A 16,623-nucleotide genomic window follows, 5' to 3' on the forward strand; every position below is an offset into this window, starting at 1 on the left:
GGTAAAAGAAGCAGAATAGTGCAATGGAATAAGCATAGATTTGTAGCACAATTCAGTTTCCAGTCCTATTACTACATACATGACTATGGACAAGAAATATAACCTTTCTGAATCTCAGTTTCCTCATCTATAAACTGAAGGGTGACTGTATAATTCATAAGATTATTTCTAAGATTAAATCTATAACATGATAATAAATTTCATTCTATAATATCCATAATGTTAAATTTCTGGCAATTTTGGTAGAAATTATGCTGAAGTATAAATTAATTTGGGCCAACTTATTTAAAGTATAAAATACTTACTTTACTGTGGCACTTAGAAGGAAATTCAGCTGTGGCATTAATAAGTTATCTGGGGCAGAGAGATAGCGATCAAATTGAACCTGAAAAGAAAAGAAAAAAGATGAATGATAATGTGTATCGCCTATGAAATGCTCCAAATATGGATATCTTTTTTTAAAGAATTTGTAAATGAAATCCTCTAATCTAAATAAACTATCTTTTTCTCCTATTATAAGGATCTCTCAATAATATTTATTATATTTGTTTGAATCTCCATTTTATAAACATATCATCAAAATCAGAGAATTAAAAACCCTACTTCAATTCATTTTTCAAAATATTTTATTTTTTCTCCAATTACATGTAAATATTTTTATACACATTATTTTTTTAAAAAAAGTTTTGCGTTCCAAATTCTACCTTCCCTTACTCCGCTCCCCTGATACAGATTATACATGAGCAATCATATAAAACATTTCCTATTATTAGTTGTTTTGTACAAGAAAGAAGGAAGAAAAAAAAGAGAGAGGAAGTGAGGAAGTGAGGAAGGAAGGAAGGAAGGAAGAAAGGAAGGAAGGAAGGAAGAAAGGAAGGAAGGAAGGAAGGAAGAAAGAGAAGAAAGAAAGGAAGGAAGAAAAAAAGTGAAAAGTAGTATGCATCAGTCTATATTCAGACTCAATGAGTTCTTTCTCTAGAGGTGTCTTGGATCATGATATTGCTGAAAATAGCTAAGTCAATCACAGACGATCGTTGTATAATCTCCTAGTTCTGTTCACTTCACTTTGTATCAGTCTTTATAAGTTCCAGTTTTTCTGAAATTCTCCTGCTTCTCATTTCTTAAGTGTAATAATATTCCATTATATTATATCATAATTTGTTCCATTATTCCTCAATTGATGGGCATCCCCTCATTTTCCAATTCTATACACTACTAAAGAGTCGCTATAAATATTTTTGTACAAATAGCCTCTTTCTCCCTTCCCTTTTTTTTTTTAATTTAATTTTTTTGCAAGACAATTGGGATTAAGTGATTAGTCCGGAGACACACAGCTAGTAAGTATTAGGTGTATGAGGCCAGATTTGAATTCAAGTTCTCCTGACTTCAGGGCCAGTGCTCTATCTACTATGTCATTACAATTGTCAGTGTATAAGTCTGTATTGTGTGTGTGTGCTTGTGTGTGCGCGCGTACACACACACACATATGAATATTGGTGTCTTAGAGATCATTTTGTTTTAGGGCTTTGTTCTGGAGATTTAGAAGTAGAATGCTATCTAAAAAATATAGTGTGCTATTATATCAGAACATTGCAGACGTTTCAGTTTGTGTAATATATAACAGTATAAAAATGTCCAAGTCAATGAAATATCAGCTATATAACTATTCTTAGACCAATATAAATGTTGTATGTTATCAGGGAAGATAAAAAAATTTCATATGAAACAAATTATATCTATAAGGGAAGCATCATTAAAGAGAAAAGCCTTAAGAAACACAAATAATAATGATTTGATATGAATTCATGGTTTCCTTACCATTGCTGCTTTCAGTGAGACTGAATCCAAGCTTGGCAAGTTAGCTAAGGGACCCTAAAAAAAAGGCAAGCAAAGATAATGATATAGTGATACACACCAGAGGCAACATGGTATAAGAAAAAAGAAATAGTGGCCCAACATCCAGGGGGACCTAGATTCAAGCCCTAAGATACATAATAGATGCTTGATTCTGGGCAAATAATTTAACTTTCACTCTAAGACTGAATTGAAGACAAGTTGCCAATCTGCAATGCTATGAGAAGTTTCTCAACTGGAGCGCTTCATGCTGATGAAATCACAGGTCTTGTTAAAAAAAAAAAAAAAGTATTGTTTGGAACTCTGCCATTTGCAAGTCTCTATTTTCAAATGTCTGAAAAGAGTAATTTGCCTAGGTTTAAATGATTAGAAGCATTACAAATAACAGATTTTTGCCATATCACCTCCCCTTACTCAAAGATCTTCAATGGTTCTCAGTTGCCCCTAGAATAAATTTACATTTAAATACAATTTACATAGCCAACTCTTAAAAACTCTCTACAATCTAGCTTACTACCTACCTTGCCAGTCTGATTTCATATTATTTCCCTTCCTTTGCTCTTTGTTTCGTATCAAACTGGTTTGGTAGCTGGTCCTGCATTCACCAATTCCTTTTCTTTCTTCCCATATCTATGTACGAGTGTCTCCCCCAATCTGGAATGTATTAATTACTTCCTTAGCTCCCCCAATACGGAATGTATTACTTCCTCAACTCCTTGACTTCGTAGTTCCAGACCACAGCAGGAGTGTGGGGCTAGCAACAGGTTGGGCTTTATTCAAATTTGTCAAAAAGTAGGCCATCTATAATGCCACATACTCAAATATCATTTTGAACTTAGGGAATTTAGACACCTTTGGTATGAAGCAGGAGTTCTTAATCTGGGGTCCACAGACAGATTTCAAAGGTCTGTAAACTTGGACGAGGAAAAAAAAAATACATTTTTGATTCCAAACAGAAACCAACAGAAATTTAACATTTCTGTCCCTTATGAATGTACAAATAAGCCACAATTCTTTTTTTTTTTCCTTCCATTTTCTTTCTTTCTTTTTTTTTTTTTAAATTTTATTTTATAATAACTTTTTATTGACAGAACCCATGCCAGGATAATTTTTTTACATTATCCCTTGCACTTGCTTCTGTTCCGATTTTTTCCCCTTGCTCCCTCCACCCCCTCCTCTAGATGGCAAGCAGTCCTATATATGTTAAATATGTTGCGGTATATGCTAGATACAATATATGTTTGCAGAACCGAACAGTTCTCTTGTTGCACAGGGAGAATTGGATTCAAAAGGTAAAAATAACCCGGGAAGAAAAACAAAAATGCAAATAGTTTACATTCATTTCCCAGTGTTCTTTCTTTGGGTGTAGCTGCTTCTGTCCATCATTTATCCATTGAAACTGAGTTAGGTCTCTTTGTCAAAGAAATCCACTTCCATCAAAATACATCCTCATACAATACCGTTGCTGAAGTATATAATGATCTCCTGGTTCTGCTCATTTCACTTAGCATCAGTTCATGTAAGTCTTGCCAGTCCTCTCTGTATTCTTCCTGCTGGTCATTTCTTACAGAACAATAATATTCCATAACATTCATATACCACAATTTACCCAGCCATTCTCCAATTGATGGGCATCCATTCAATTTCCAGTTTCTAGCCACTACAAACAGGGCTGCTACAAACATTTTGGCACATACAGGTCCCTTTCCCTTCTTTAGTATCTCTTTGGGATATAAGCCCAAAAGTGACACTGCTGGATCAAAGGGTATGCACAGTTTGATAACGTTTTGGGCATAATTCCAGATTGCTCTCCAGAATGGCTGGATTCTTTCACAACTCCACCAACAATGCATCAGTGTCCCAGTTTTCTCGCATCCCCTCCAACATTCATCATTATTTTTTCCTTTCATCTTAGCCAATCTGACAGGTGTGTAAGAGTTGTCTTAGTTTGCATTTCTCTGATCAATAGTGATTTGGAACACTCTTTCATATGAGTGGTAATAGTTTCAATTTCATCATCTGAAAATTGTCTGTTAATATCCTTTGACCATTTATCAATTGGAGAATGGCTTGATTTCTTATACATTTGAGTCAATTCTCTAGGTATTTTGGAAATGAGGCCTTTATCAGAACCTTTAACTGTGAAGATGTTTTCCCAGTTTGTTGCTTCCCTTCTAATCTTCATGGAAAATGTAAAAGTTCCTAATCCTTTCTAAAATCAAGTGTATTGCATAGTAGAGTAGAATCAGATTGATTCTGTGAGATTCTAGCTTTTTAGTTGAGATGCAGAAATATTTTCTGTGACATAGACTCTTTGCCAAAGATTCATGCAGTAAAAAAAGCACTTTGTTTAGAGATAGAGTTCCTACATATAGATTCCCTACATTTAGATTTAGATAATAAATTACATTATTATCACCTATTATTGGCCAAGTCACTTCACTTCTAATCCTTAAAATTAGAGGATTGGAATCAATGAACTCTTAATGTCCTTTTCCTCTAATTTATTTATAATCTTGTTTTTTATGCCTAGATCATGGACCCATTTTGATCTTGTTAAGTGTGGGTCCATGCCTAATTTCTGCCATACTAATTTCCAGTTATCCCAGCAGTTTTTATCAAATAGTGAATTCTTATCCCAAAAGTTAGGATCTTTGGGTTTGTCAAACACTAGATTGCTATAGTTGACTATTCTGTCTTGTGAACCTAACCTTTTCCACTGATCAACTAATCTTTCTGGATATGGATGGCATTTTCAATCCCAGATCTACTGGAATTGTCCTGGATTACTGCTGAGAAGAACTAAGTTTATTATAGGTGATCATTACATAATCTTGCCCTTACTATGTACAATGTTTTTTTGGTTCTGTTCACTTTATTTAATATCAGTTCATGTAAGTCTTTCCAGGCTATTCTGAAATCAGCCTGCCCATCATTTCTTTTAGAAAAATATTTCAATTAGTTTATTTAGCATTGGAGTTAATTATTCTTTAAACGTTTGGTAGAATTCACATGTAAATCCATCTAGGCCTGGGGATTTTTTCTTAGGGAGTTGGTTAATAGCTTGTTCTATTTCTTTTTCTGAGATGGCACTGTTTAGGATATTTACTTCTTCCTCTGTTAGTTTGGGCAAGCTATATTTTTGGAGGTATTCTTCTATTTCATTTAAGTTGTCGAATTTATTGGCATAAAATTGGGCAAAGTAACTCCTAATTATTGCTCTAATTTCCTCTTCGTTAGCAGCAAATTCTCCCTTTTCATTTTTAAGACTAACAATTTGATTTTCCTCTTTTTAATCAGATTTACTAAGAGTCTGTCTATTTTGTTGGTTTTTTCATAGAACCAACTCTTAGTTTTACTAATTAATTCAATAGTTTTTTTACTTTCAATTTTATTGATCTCTTCTTTTATTTTTAGAATTTCAAGTTTAGTGTTTGACTGGGGGCTTTTAATTTGTTCCTTTTCTAGCATTTTTAGTTGCAAGCCCAATTTAAGCCACAATTCTTACAATTTTATTACCAACAGAAATAAAAAGTGTTTTCATATAACTTTACAATTTTGGATGTTACAAAATGTCATTTATACTCATCACTATAAAATATTTGTAGTTATTAGACCTGTCAATGTATCATATGTGATTGTGGTCTTTTCATTTATAGACTATATTTCAAAATAATTGGTTTTTTTTATTCTTTTGTATATTATTTTGGGCACTTAAAAATTCTTCTCAAAAGTGGTCCACAGACTGATCTAGCCATTCTGGAGAGCAATTCGGAACTATGCCCAAAGGGCTATATCCTTTGATCTAGCAGTCCAGTATTTCAAACAAATCATAAAAAGGGGAAAAGGACTCAAGGAAAAGTACAAAAATGTTTGTGGTGACAAGAAACTGAAAACTGAGAGGATGCCCATCAGTTGTGGAATGGCTGAATAAGTTATGGTATATTAAGGTAATGGAATAATATTTTTCTAAAAGAAATGATGGGCAGGCTGATTTCAGAATAGCCTGGAAAGACTTACATGAACTGATATTAAATAAAGTGAGCAGAACCAAAAAAACATTGTACATAGTAAGGGCAAGATTATGTAATGATCACCTATAATAAACTTAGTTCTTCTCAGCAATAATCCAGGACAATTCCAGTAGATCTGGGATTGAAAATGCCATCCATATCCAGAAAGATAACTATGGAAATGTGGATTGAAGCATAACGATTCTCTCTTTTTTAGTGTTGTTCTTTGCTTTTTTTTTCCCTTGTGGTTTTTCCTTTTTGCTCTGATATTTCTTTTACAACATGACATATGGAAATATATGTAGAAGGCCTGTACATATTTAACCTATGTTATATTGCTTGCTGTCTTGGAGAAAGGAGGAGGTAAGGAAGAGAGGGGAAAAAAAATTAGAACTCAAAATCTTAGAAAAATGAATGTTGAAAACTATCTTCACTGATAATGGAAAAACAATTATTGAAATTTTTAAGAAAGGAAAAGTCCATACACACTAGACTGCCAAAAGAGTCCAGGGTCCATGACATTAAAAAAAATTAAGAATCCCTGAACTAGAGTATAAGTTAGTACACCTGGAATAGAATATAGTCTTGAATTCATTTAGATTCAACATTAAATAGATAAAAATGTGAAATGAGAAAGAAGAAATAGTATATTTTAATAAAAGACTAGTAAGGTGCCAGAAATACACAATCCCAGTTATACATGTATAATCTGACTTGATTCCTCCATTTATTTTGTATTTTTGGTTAATTATTAAAGCAAGTCATATGTTAGTAAGTATAATTTATATTACAGAACTGGCTTATCTAATTAATATCTTAGAATAACTATATAAAGTATCTGTTATAGGATAAATAATCTACATGCCATGATTCTATTTTATTACATATATGCTGTTAGAAAGTGCCACATTATTTAAAATAATGAAAAAATGGATTTAAATGAATAATTCAAAAGAAACAAAAGAATATGAGGAAATTATTCAAAAACAAAACATTTAGGTATATTTGTTAAAACTATAACGTAAGACTATTTCAAATGTACTTCAATTAATTTAATAAATGTTCCCAAAAAGTTGCTATTAAAATGTTTAATAAATCATTACTATTTTCCAGTTTATACTATTTCAGAGTTGTTTTATTTTTATTTCTGATTTTCAATTAGATATAGCTTTATTAAATTAGTTTTATTAAATGTTTATGTCCCCAAACTCATTATTAAGAAGTTAATGGTTTCTAAATGAATACTAAAATGCACTGGTGAGGCTCCTATTTAAAGAAACTCTGAACTAGTTACCTTTAGTAAAATAACAATCACTTATAATCAGTCAATCCATCAGTCACCAGCCAAAAAACATTTACTGAATACTATATTTTCAGCACCAAGGGAGATAGGAAAAGTTAATAAAACTGTCTAGATAGACCTTATATTTTTGCTGGGGATAAAATAATAGGCCTAAATAAAAGTGAACAATGTACAACAATATGGAATTAAATGCTAAATTGTATCATACAGATTATAAATGACATAAGAGTTCAGAGAATGTGGATCATAGACTCACAGAACTAAAGCTGAAAAGGACATTAAGAGTTCATTGATTCCAATCCTCTAATTTTAAGGATTAGAAGTGAAGTGACTTGGCCAATAATAGGTGATAATAATGTAATTTATTATCTAAATCTAAATGTAGGGAATCTATATGTAGGAACTCTATCTCTAAACAAAGTGCTTTTTTTACTGCATGAATCTTTGGCAAAGAGTCTATGTCACAGAAAATATTTCTGCATCTCAACTAAAAAGCTAGAATCTCACAGAATCAATCTGATTCTACTCTACTATGCAATACACTTGATTTTAGAAAGGATTAGGAACTTTTACATTTTCCATGAAAAATTGAAGAAAACCTTATATTTATTATCAGAAAGAATACAAAACAAAACATCTTCGAAGATCACTAAAGCTAAAGAAAAAAGTGTTTCATAATGCCCACTCTTAGGCCAAGTTATAATAATCATGCATTTAAAAGATTTAAATAATGCAAATTCCAATAGACTTTATTTGATCTGTGAACTTTGTGTAGTCTTAAAACAAAATTTCATATATCAAATTCCATTATTTTGTTCATTTGTATTACAGAATTGTTTCTATGAAAAAAAATCCAATGAAAGGGACACAAACTTTTGGTGAAGAAGAGATTAGGATTGGAATACAATTTAATAATCATGCAACAGGTCTAACACAAAGTAGATATTCTACACAATTCTTATGAATTGGTTGACTGACTATCCAAAAGAAGAATCAAATCCATCAAATATTCTGAGTCTCAAGGTTACAGAGGTTTTAAATTCTTTTTGTTTCCAGGGACTCAGAAACTGAAAAGTAAGAGTTGTACTCCACATGCAGGGTATACTGACAAGAGCAACAACTACTACTGCTGCACTATTAACATATGTATGGTGCTTTATTGTCTGAAAAGCAATTTGTGTACATGATATTACTGTCACCTCAAAAGAGCTCTGTTAATTAGGTCTTAGAGATAAGCCCCATTTCATAGATGAAAAAAATTGAAATTCATATAGATTAAATGTCCCATGATCATAGAGTTGATAACCGGCAGAAGCAGGATTTAAACTCAGGTCTCTTCAAGAACAGAATTCTATTCACTCTGAAACACTGCTAAGGTCCTTTCTTTCTCCCTTTCTATTACAGGCTTTGTTGAACTTAGCAATTCCAAAGGATTCAGTTATCATCTCTATGTAGATAATTCCAAGATTTAGATGCTGATATAGCTATCTCTTGAGCTCTAACCTCACTGATTCTTCTTTATCTCAAATTGGGTGCTTTGTAGATAAACTAAAACTCAGTATGTCCAATACAGACCACAGTTTTTCCCCAAATCGTCCCTTTTTCCCAACTTTCCTATTACTACTGAAGACATGACTGTGACCAGGCAAGCATCTCACAACCTTGTTTTCATACTTTTCTGCTGTTTTGCATGATCCGTTTATCCATTTTATTTTTATATTGTCATTTTCTCCTTCCCAATATTTCTCTTTTATGCCCCCTTTCTCTTCACTCAAAGTCAAATCCTACTGGACAGCCTTATCCTGTCATGGCTGGGCTCCTGCAATAACCTCCTGATTGGTCTCCCTGCCTTCCAGTCCATTCTCTACTCATGAGCCAAAACGATCATCTTGCCAAAGTGCAAGCCTAACTATGTGTGTGTCTCCCCACATTCTCTCTTCCACTCCCTAGTGCTGCCCTACTCAATAAACTCGAGCAGCTCCCTATTAGCTCCTCCTGCAAATATAAATCCTTTGGCATTTCTAAGTGCTCTATAATTGAGCCCTCTCTTACTTTCCTAGTCTTCTTGTACTTATTCTCCTCTAGGTGTATGTACCATGTACCAGCTATCCTGGTTTACTTCATGTTCCTCAAACATGAAACTCCATCTCCTGACTCCATTCCTAAATATATTGGCTGCCTCCAGTTCCTGCAATGTTTTCTCTCCTCACCTCTACCTCCCATGCTTCTTTGAAGTGTCAAATCCCACTTTCTGTAAGAGTCCTTTTCCTCTTCTCCAAACTGCTGTCTTTCCTCTGGGATTAATATTGATACTGCACATATCTTATATTTAAATAGATAGTTGTATATTATCTCCCTCTTTAGAATATGAACATCCTAAAGGCAAGGACTGTGTTTCAGTTTTCCTTTGTAGAGCTTAGTGCAATGCTTGACACATAGAAAGCTCATAGTATCTGATGAGCAACTGACTGACAGGGCCTCAAAAATAGAACACAAAATTATCAGTCTGGCATTTAAAGTCCTCTCCAAGAAGATCCAGTCTATCTCTTGAAGCTGATTCTATATTACTCCCTGTCATGAATTTTATTCTCAATCAAACCGAAGTTGAAGATATAAATCTAGAACTCAGACCTTCTAACCCATATTCTAGTTCCTGATCTATTTTACCACACTACTTTTAATTCTTCTTTGCTTTCAGATTTTTAAAAAAGAAGCTTTTAGAGTATGACAGAGAAATTCTAGTTGACCCCTATTACTAGATTCATGTCACAGGGATACACTATAGAGTCCAAGTCAAATTGCATTTAATGTATCTGAATCTCAGTTCCCACAATTCTAAAATGGTAAAATAATAAAAAAAAAATCTCTAAAAAACCTCAATGACCCACTGCTTTCAAAAAAAAAAATTAATGGTTGTTAAACAATTATGTTCTTACCTGCTCTGGTTTATGTTGCTGTACAGTATTATAGATATAACTCAGACCTGCTCTGGTTAATACATAAGATGCCTGCTCATTTATCAATGTATCCAAATGTGCTTCAATCTGGAATAAAACAAAAAGGACACGTTTAAAGGAGTATGGGCTTTGATAGTAATTTTCTTGACTGTGATTCAAGCCCAGTTATTTGTCACTAATCTGTCTACAGGGTAAAAATAGGTAATAGAAAAATCAGTCTTCCTAAAGGACAAGTGGAAATATTCTTACACTGAAGTATGGTGGAAATTTGTGTGCTAGAGGAAAGTCTTGGTTGGCCATTCCACAGAAATTATCAACTTGTTGGATTTCTCCAACTGGATATTCTCTGACCTTTTAAACTCAACAAAAAATTGCTGAGGCTACTTACAGTCAGATCTTGTGTTCCCAATATGAAGCAAAACATCTTCCCAAAACCTGTCCCTCTCTCTACTCCTACTGATGGAACTATCCAGGTGTTTTCTTTAACATTATCTGATTTCTTTTTTTCTTTTCTTTTTTTTAATAATAGCTTTTTATTTTTCAAAATACATGCAAAGATAATTTTCAGCATTCACCCTTGCAAAAACCTATGTTCCAAATTTTTCTCCATTCCCCTAGACAAGTAATCCAAACATTAATTAAACATTTGCAATTCTTCTACACATATTTCCACATTTATCATTCTGTACAAAAAAAATCTTATCAAGAGGGAAAAAATGAAAAAGAAAAAACAAGCATGCAAATAACAACAACAAAAAGTGAAAATACAATGTTATGATCTACATTCAGTCTCCACAGTCTTCTCTCTGGATGCAGATGGCTCTTTTTATAACAAGTCTAATGAAATTGGCCTGACTCAGCTTTGTTGAAAAGAGCCAAGTTTATCATAGCTGATCATCAACTGTTCATTTTTCCCCCTTCAAATATTATGGACAAAGAACTATCAATTGCTTCCAACCCTAGACAATCTCTCTCATTAAGTCTCCTCTCTTCTATGTCCAGTACAACTATCTGGATTTAGATTCTTATCACTGGTGCTTAATTTTTGGTTGAGTTCTTATTAGAGAAGGAAAAAAAATTAATGAAAAGATAAAGAACCAAACACTGTGTTGGGTGACTGGATTTTATTGAGAATGGTCTAATTTCCTTTCTTTAAAAGTAGGCAGTGGCTGGGGGTGGAGGGTGGGGTTAGAGCTAGCCTCTTTCTTTATGACAAAGGAAAAGAAAATATGAAAATTACTTGAAGGAACTAGAAATATTTTACTCTTGATAGAAGATACACTAAAATATAACATAATAGCAGTACTTAAATATGTAAAGAGATGTCATGTGGAAGAGTTTGATTTCTTCAGCAACACAATGGGTGGGAGTGACAAGAAAATTCCAGCTCAATATAAAGTTTCTAATAGAAAATTTCAACAAAGGAAAAGAATGTCTCAAAAGTATGCCTAGGTAAAAACTAGATGGCCACCTCTCAGGTGATTCTAGCATTAGATAGAAGAGTGGACTGGGTAATCTATAAGGTTCCTTTCAATTCTAAGCAGCTGAGAATTTATGATCAAATCACAAACAATCTGTGTCTGGTATGAGAGCACATCAGAGTAACATGTTTGAGAAAGAATAAAAATGAGGGCATCCCTTAGTAAATATAACTTTTAAAATCTGGCATTCCATGTTTGGTTATAACTATCTCATTTGAAGATTTCTACTCATAATAATACATATACACATAGAAGTACCTGAATATTTTTAAAAATTGAATAAAAATGGAAAAATTAACACATGAAAACCATAAAGGACTATATTAAATCTAAAATAATAAAATACTTTAATCAGAAAAAACCAAAATAAACTCTAAATCTTACCCCTTAAATTATCTGAATATTTATAACACTCTTATGATAGTCAATTCCTTAAAACTGTATTAACTACCATCAAAAAACACTATTTCTAATTAGTTTTATAACAGTACATTTTATCATTTTATTTAATTTAAACATCGTAGAAAAGCTTAAGTGATAACCATTTGGTTTGTAGAACTAGTGTGAATGGTATAATAATTTTTAATGTTTTGCCTAACACTAGTTTACACTTAGATAAAAATATATCTGTTCTCTCTAACACCTCCTGTACTAGCTCCAGATCTTGAGAAGTACATCACATTATTTACAGTTCAGAGACTGAAATCTACATACTGATTATCTCTGTGCAATCAGAGAAGTTCTCTTCCACTTTTCACAGTAAAATTCTGATCAAATGTGGAAAATTACTTTTTTAATCTACCTATCTCTATGTTTGTATTAGAAAAAAAGGTTTTTTAATCTTGAAAGTATTTAAAAACTCTAACTGGGAGAAACAATTTACATTACATTAAAAAGTAATGTTAACATTAATTTTACCTGAAATTGCAGCATTTCTAGACGTTTATCAGTAAACTCAAAAAGTGCTAATGTTGTCTTCATCATATACAAGGAGTTGACCATAAAAGTGGCCATGTCAGCTGTGCCTAAATTACTTGCTGATACAGTACACATCTGGAGCAAAGGATCTAAAACACATGATAAAACCTAAAAATTGAAAAGGAAATATATTTGAGTGTTGTTTAGTTCACAAGCAAGTTTCTATGCTCCTAAGCTGTGGGACTACAGAAACAGTATTTCAGTATCGGTAAACAGAGAAGGAAAATTATATAAGTTTGGAAGGAAAATTTCCAAAGATATGACATATAAAACTCAATATTTTTAAAAGTTAAATAACCGTATGGTTATTGAACAAACATCTTTTTAGTGACAACAATTTGACTTATTTTAGGGAAAACCAAATGATAAAAAGGTGCTATTAAAAAGTCTTTTGTTATATGCATGCCATTAAATTGTAAAGAGAATATGCAATAGAAGTACAAAATTAATAATTAAAAAGAACTGGCAACACACCTGAACAAAATCTGCTTGACGAGCATCTAATGGCACAACTGAAGAGTCATGAGATGCCAAAACTTCACGTAATAATGCAAGTGTCTGGCTTAGTGCAGAGCTTGGTCCAAGATCAGGTGGTGGGAGTTCAACCTGAAACATAAATTGCTCATCATTATTTGTATTTACTCAGTAAACTTTAATGAATATAAAAAGATGTTAGCTCATGATAAAAATGCTTTTTTTTAGATTTTAGATTAGCATGTTTAAGATTCGCTATCTTAACATATCAATTATGTTATCTAAAATTTTATCAAAGCTACACATTTTGTTTTGAAATTTCCAACAATTAAAATGACAACTTTTAGATATCTCTCTTTTATAGGTTACCATAGCCAAAAAAGGTTCATTATCACTCAGCCTACTGGTGATATGTCTCTCCATGAGTGGTTATGCTTGTGCTCAGAAACTGATTCAGCTGATGCTGACTGAAATGAGCAGGACCAGGAGATCACTATATACTTCAACAACAATACTATATGATGACCAATTTTGATGGACCTGGCCATCTTCAGCAATGAGATGAACCAAATCAGTTCCAATGGAGCAGTAATGAACTGAACCAGCTACATCCAACAAAAGAACTCTGGGAGATGACTAAGAACCATTACATTGAATTCCTAATCCCTATATTTTTGCCTGCCTGCATTTTGGATTTCCTTCACAGGCTAATGGTAGAATATTTCAGAGTCTGATTCTTTTTGTACAGCAAAATAACAGTTTGGTCATGTATACTTATTGTGTATCTAATTTATACTTTACTATATTTAACATCTACTGGTCATCCTGCCATCTAGGAGAGGGGGTAGGGGGAAGGAGGGGAAAAATTGGAACAAAAGGTTTGGCAATTGTCAATGCTGTAAAATTACTCATGATATAAAAAGCTATAATTAAAAAAAAAAAAGAAAGAAAACTGATTCCGTCTATTTGCTAGGCGATTTGATCAACATAGAACTCTGAAGAAGAAAAGGGTAAAGGAAGTCATCAAAGGACATTAAATACCCTAATCCAGAAAAAGATGAACTGGTGACATGACAAGAGTGGGGAATGACTCATGGAAGACATAAGTGATCTGGCAGTACTTTTGTGATATTAGGGGAAAATAAGGAAGGCCTCTACTGTTTTTAGGTGGATTCCTTTGATGAACTCCTAGGAAGAAGAAAGACAGAGATGAAAGTCATACAAGATAAGTGAAAATGAATGAGTTGCAATCTTCATCATTGGAGGGAATGCCCAACTTAATGGGATCACAGATTCGTTTTAATCTTTGAGAACTATTAGACACAATAAAAATATTTTAAATTAAATTAAAAGCAGTTCAGTCTATTTGTTAAAAGAATAAAACAAACCATTAAGTTCCAGAAAACAAAAGATAGGATAAAGAAAATTTCTATGAATTGCAGGCTAACATTTTATTTCTGTTTTCATGGGAAATGAAATGGTGTACTAATTTTTTTTTTTTTTTAACTCAGCATAAAGCATAAGGAAACACAGCAGGTCATTTGATAAGTGGGAAAGCCAAGTGCAAAAGCCAATCAATACTCATCAGGCTGGGATATATTCCCTTCCTCATTTTATCCCAAAATATACATTCACAGAATATATAAGGTATGGGACAGGAATACACAGTTAAGATATAAATGCAAGCCATGTCCTTTGAATACAAACACTTTCTAGCTGGCAGGATATTCTAATGCCCTTTGGGAAGGAAATAAGAATACATTAAAAAGATGAGTATTAATTGTGGAATGTCATCAGTATAAAAGAATCCAGATTTTGGAACTAGCTAAAATTGGGATCTTAGATGTATCAACAGAAGCTAACAACTTTGTTCCTGGTAGTGTAGGAATATACATTTTTACAAGATTAGGCATAATAAAGAACCCCTAAAAGAATCTAAGTTAATGATGTAATTTGGGTATTAAAAAAGTGATACACAGGTAATCCCTCAAAGAAATTTACTCATAAGTAATGTTGATCCCTGGCAGGAGATGACAGGAAGATTTAAATTATTGGTTTTATATGACAAAATATATACTGAAACACACACACACACACACACACACACACACACACACACACACACACACACACTCTTTGTTAGTGCTGCTTCTCCACAACTTTTAATAAATGAAAGCTTATCATCTAGATTAATACTAAGGAGGCTAGATGGGTAAGATAGTTAAAATTTGTTATAATGACATAATTTCAGCAATTAAGATCAAAAATTCAGTCTGTAATTTTCCTATCTTCTAAGCTACAAGATGTAAAATACTAGTACTTACAAACCAAAAACTCATCCCTATCTCCATTTATATCTAAATTTTCTGTTATTAATCAAAAGAGAATAATCATAGAAATTTTGTAGAGTAGGAGAAGAGAAGTATAATGGAATTTCATTTTATTCCTTGACTTAAAATGAAAATGTGAAAAAAAAAAATCTTACCAAAGTAAAAGCATTGTGTAAATGATCTGGAAGATAATTGCTATTTGAATGAAGCTCATCCAATAAACTGTCATTCTACAGATTTCTTCTATAGTCATATGCACTTATCATGTACCATTTTATATTACCAGTACCAGTATCTGTGACTTCACATTTTTTTTATATTAATATCTGGGGACAGTCTTTTCTAAATTCTAACTTTGCAACCAGGTGGTTCAGTGAATAGAGCTCTGGACCCATCCATAGACAAGAAGATTTGAATCCAAATCCAACCTCATATACCTCCTAATTCTATGATTCTGGGCAATTCACTCAGTATCTGTCTGCCTAAGTTTCCTCATTTGTAAAATGGGAGTACTAATAACACATGCAGCCCAACAACTATGGGATGATCAAGTAAGGCAATATTTGAAAAATAATGAAAACTTTAAAGAACTATAAAAATGTTAGGTATTATTATAATATCACAGTACTCTTCACAAGATAGGAAATTAATAAATATTAACTGAATTAATATATGAGGAATCAAAAACATACATGGTAGGAATGGTGGTATTTGAAATGGCACTTTGATGCATGGCATATTGGAATTCTCTTCCTGGATCACTGCCTTATTGTGACAGAGAGGCTTCTATAGCTCAATGAAAACTATGAGTTATGATAAAAGATGATCCACTGAAGAAGGAAATGGCAAATCACACCAGCAGCTTTGCTAAGAAAACTCCATGGACAACGTTAAACTGCTAAAAGATATGATACTGGAAGATAAGCTCCTTAGGTAGGAAGGTGTCCAACATCTAAGTGAGAAGAAAAAAACTGGTGTGCTATGGGCTACGTGCTATAGGTCACAAAGAGATAACAAATGAACAACAGCAGAGTAGAAAGAGGTTTACTCTCAGAACCCACTGCATTTATATCCTGGCCCTGACACCGAGGATAGAGACCTTGTACAATTTACTTTTGGTTTTGACATCTATAAAACAGGTTTATTAATATTTCAAAAATCTACTTCATGGTGTTATTTTGAAGAAAATGCTTTGTAAATCTTAAAATTCAATTCCAATAAGAAGGAAAGGAA

At 32.8% G+C, this 16,623-nt stretch overlaps 1 protein-coding gene across 1 annotated transcript in view; it reads right to left on the reverse strand.

Moving 5' to 3' along the window:
* The window catches only part of COG6 (component of oligomeric golgi complex 6), a 116,115-nt gene that overhangs the window by 14,081 nt on the left and 85,411 nt on the right, over window positions 1-16,623 (reverse strand). Inside the window, exons 14-18 of the mRNA XM_051987395.1 lie at window positions 13,061-13,192; window positions 12,527-12,694; window positions 10,107-10,214; window positions 1,819-1,872; window positions 306-385 (exon numbers count right to left, since the gene is read on the reverse strand). Of these exons, the coding sequence (XP_051843355.1) occupies window positions 306-385; window positions 1,819-1,872; window positions 10,107-10,214; window positions 12,527-12,694; window positions 13,061-13,192 (542 nt within the window). The remainder of the gene's footprint in view (window positions 1-305; window positions 386-1,818; window positions 1,873-10,106; window positions 10,215-12,526; window positions 12,695-13,060; window positions 13,193-16,623) is intronic.

This window comes from Antechinus flavipes, chromosome 3, assembly GCF_016432865.1.
Source record: "Antechinus flavipes isolate AdamAnt ecotype Samford, QLD, Australia chromosome 3, AdamAnt_v2, whole genome shotgun sequence".
NCBI lineage: Eukaryota > Metazoa > Chordata > Mammalia > Dasyuromorphia > Dasyuridae > Antechinus > Antechinus flavipes.